The sequence below is a fragment of the Solanum pennellii genome, chromosome 5, assembly GCF_001406875.1.
Source record: "Solanum pennellii chromosome 5, SPENNV200".
In the NCBI taxonomy this organism is placed as follows: Eukaryota; Viridiplantae; Streptophyta; class Magnoliopsida; order Solanales; family Solanaceae; genus Solanum; species Solanum pennellii.
This window is the reverse complement of record NC_028641.1, coordinates 30,190,672-30,192,972: the sequence shown is the minus strand read 5'-3', so window position 1 is coordinate 30,192,972 and position 2,301 is coordinate 30,190,672. Positions and strand designations below refer to the sequence as shown.

General features: G+C 37.5%; 1 protein-coding gene across 1 annotated transcript; it reads left to right on the top strand.

The window, feature by feature from the left end:
* Positions 1–414: 414 nt before the first annotated feature.
* On the top strand, positions 415–1,050 carry LOC107019425 (uncharacterized mitochondrial protein AtMg00860-like). Its single transcript, XM_015219932.1, has one exon. It carries the CDS (start codon positions 415–417, stop codon positions 1,048–1,050), a length of 636 nt encoding a protein of 211 aa, XP_015075418.1.
* The last annotated feature ends 1,251 nt before the right edge of the window (positions 1,051–2,301 follow it).

Here is a 2,301-nt window from a genome sequence, read left to right as displayed (position 1 = left end):
GGGAAGCCATGTTTCATGATAACATGGACCATGCTAGGTTGATGAAACCTTAGAATGTGTATCAAATATCGGCAACTCAACAAAGTCAGTATAATGAACAAATACCCTTTTCCCAGAATTGATGATCTATTTGATCAACTCTAATGTTAAAGTTTATTTTCTAAAATAGATCTCCAATCAGGGTATCACCAGCTTAGAGTGAGACAAGAGGACATTCCTAAGACTGCGTTCTGTAATAGGTATGGTCATTACGAGTTTCTTGTCATTTCATTTGGTCTCACTAACGAACCAGCCGCGTTTATGGACCTTATGAATAGGGTATTCCATGAATACCTTGATCATTTTGTCATAGTATTCATAGATGACATCGTCATATACTCTAACACTAGAGAAGAGCATCAACAACATTTGAGAATGACTTTGCAAGTACTCAGGGAATATCAGTTGTATGCAAAATTCGGCAAATGTCAGTTAAGGCTGAGATTAGTGACCTTCGTTTGTCATGTTGTGTTCCACCAGCGTGTAGATGTTGATCTAAAAAAGATTGAGGCATTAAAGAATTGGCCGAGACCCCTCACTCCTACATGCATCCGAAGTTTTTTGGGTTTGTCTAATTACCATGGAAGGTTTATTGAGGGTTTTTCCACTATTGCTGCTCCATTGACAGCTATAACAAAGAAGAAGTCGAAGTTTGAGTGGTCTGAAACTTGTGAAAAGAGCTTCCTAGAGCTCAAAGACCGACTCACTTCATCCCCAGTTCTCACATTGCTGAGGAGTGGTGTAGGGTATGTGGTATACTATGATTATTCCCGAGTAGGTTTGGGATGTTTTCTTATGCGGAATGGCAAGGTGATTGCATATGCATCAAGACAGTTCAAAATCCACGAGAAGAATTGCCCTACCTATGATCTTGAGTTAGCTGCTATGCTAATTGCGATAAAACTTCGGAGACATTACTTATATGATGTACATGTTGATGTATTTACTGGCCATAAAATTCTTCAGTATGTTTTTACACAGAGAGAATTGAATCTTCGTCAGAGAAGATAGATAGAGCTGCTCAAAGATTATGACATGAGTTTCCACTATCACCCAGGTAAGGCCAATGTAGTGGCCGATGCTTTGAGCCGATTGAGCATGGGCAGTGTGTCTCATATTGATGATGAGAAGAAGGAGCTGGTTAAAGAGGTACACCAATTGACTAGGTTAGGTGTACGACTGGTGATACACCAAGTGGGGGTGTTTTAGTTCATCCGAGTTCTGAATCCTAATTTGTTGTAGATGTTAAAGATAAGCAGCATCTCGACCTAGTTCTCAAGGAGTTGAAAAGACTGAGTGTTGAGTAATCTTAATGAATCATTCTCCCTAGGGGTGGATGGTGTGCTTAGATACCACGGCAGATTTTGTGGGCCCAATATTGATAATGTGAGAACTAATATTATTGCAGAGGCTCATGGCTCCTGGTATTCCATTCACACTACACCATTTTCGGCCTACAGCAACACCATGTAAGTGTAGCCTAAACTAGCAAAAAGTGTGGGCTTTGATAAAAGGCTACACTTTTGGACATTCAGCAACACTTTTTAGGGGCTGCCCAAAAGAAGCGTAACCTTTGACATTAGGCAACACTTTTTAAATGTTGCCATCTTTGGCTATACTTATAAACCGTAGCCAAATTGGTATAAGGGCACGCTTTGAAGACGTGCATTAGCAACACCTATTTTTTGTTAGACTACACTTAAAAGCGTTGCCTTTTCAGATTTATTGGTCACACTTAAAAAGTGTTGCCTTTTATTGGTCATCTATTGCAACACTTTCAAAGTGTAACTTTTTATCTACCTAGAGCAACACTTACAAAGTGTAACTTCAACATTTATAAGCCTACATGTAGCACAAATATATATAATATATTTACATACATACAAGTGACCTAAAACACAAAATGAACTAATTAATCATTAAATTGAAGCTATATATTTCAAATAAACTTCGAGAAATATTTCATGTACAACCAAAAGATAGTATGTGTTGTGTACATACCCATATTTATACATCAATATTCTAAATGTGTACACAATAAATCAAATATGATTTAAACTTTTACAATAGTTCAAAAACTCTTCATCATCCACTTCAAATTTGATCACCTCCATTTCCCTACACAAATAAGATATTGGCAGTTATATAGAAGAGGTAAGAAGTTCAGATTGCAACAATATAGAGAGGCAAGAAATCCAGTAGTTACAGAATATAGATGCCTACTTGTCTTATGATGTTCAAAGTAGATGATCTTCCCTTAGG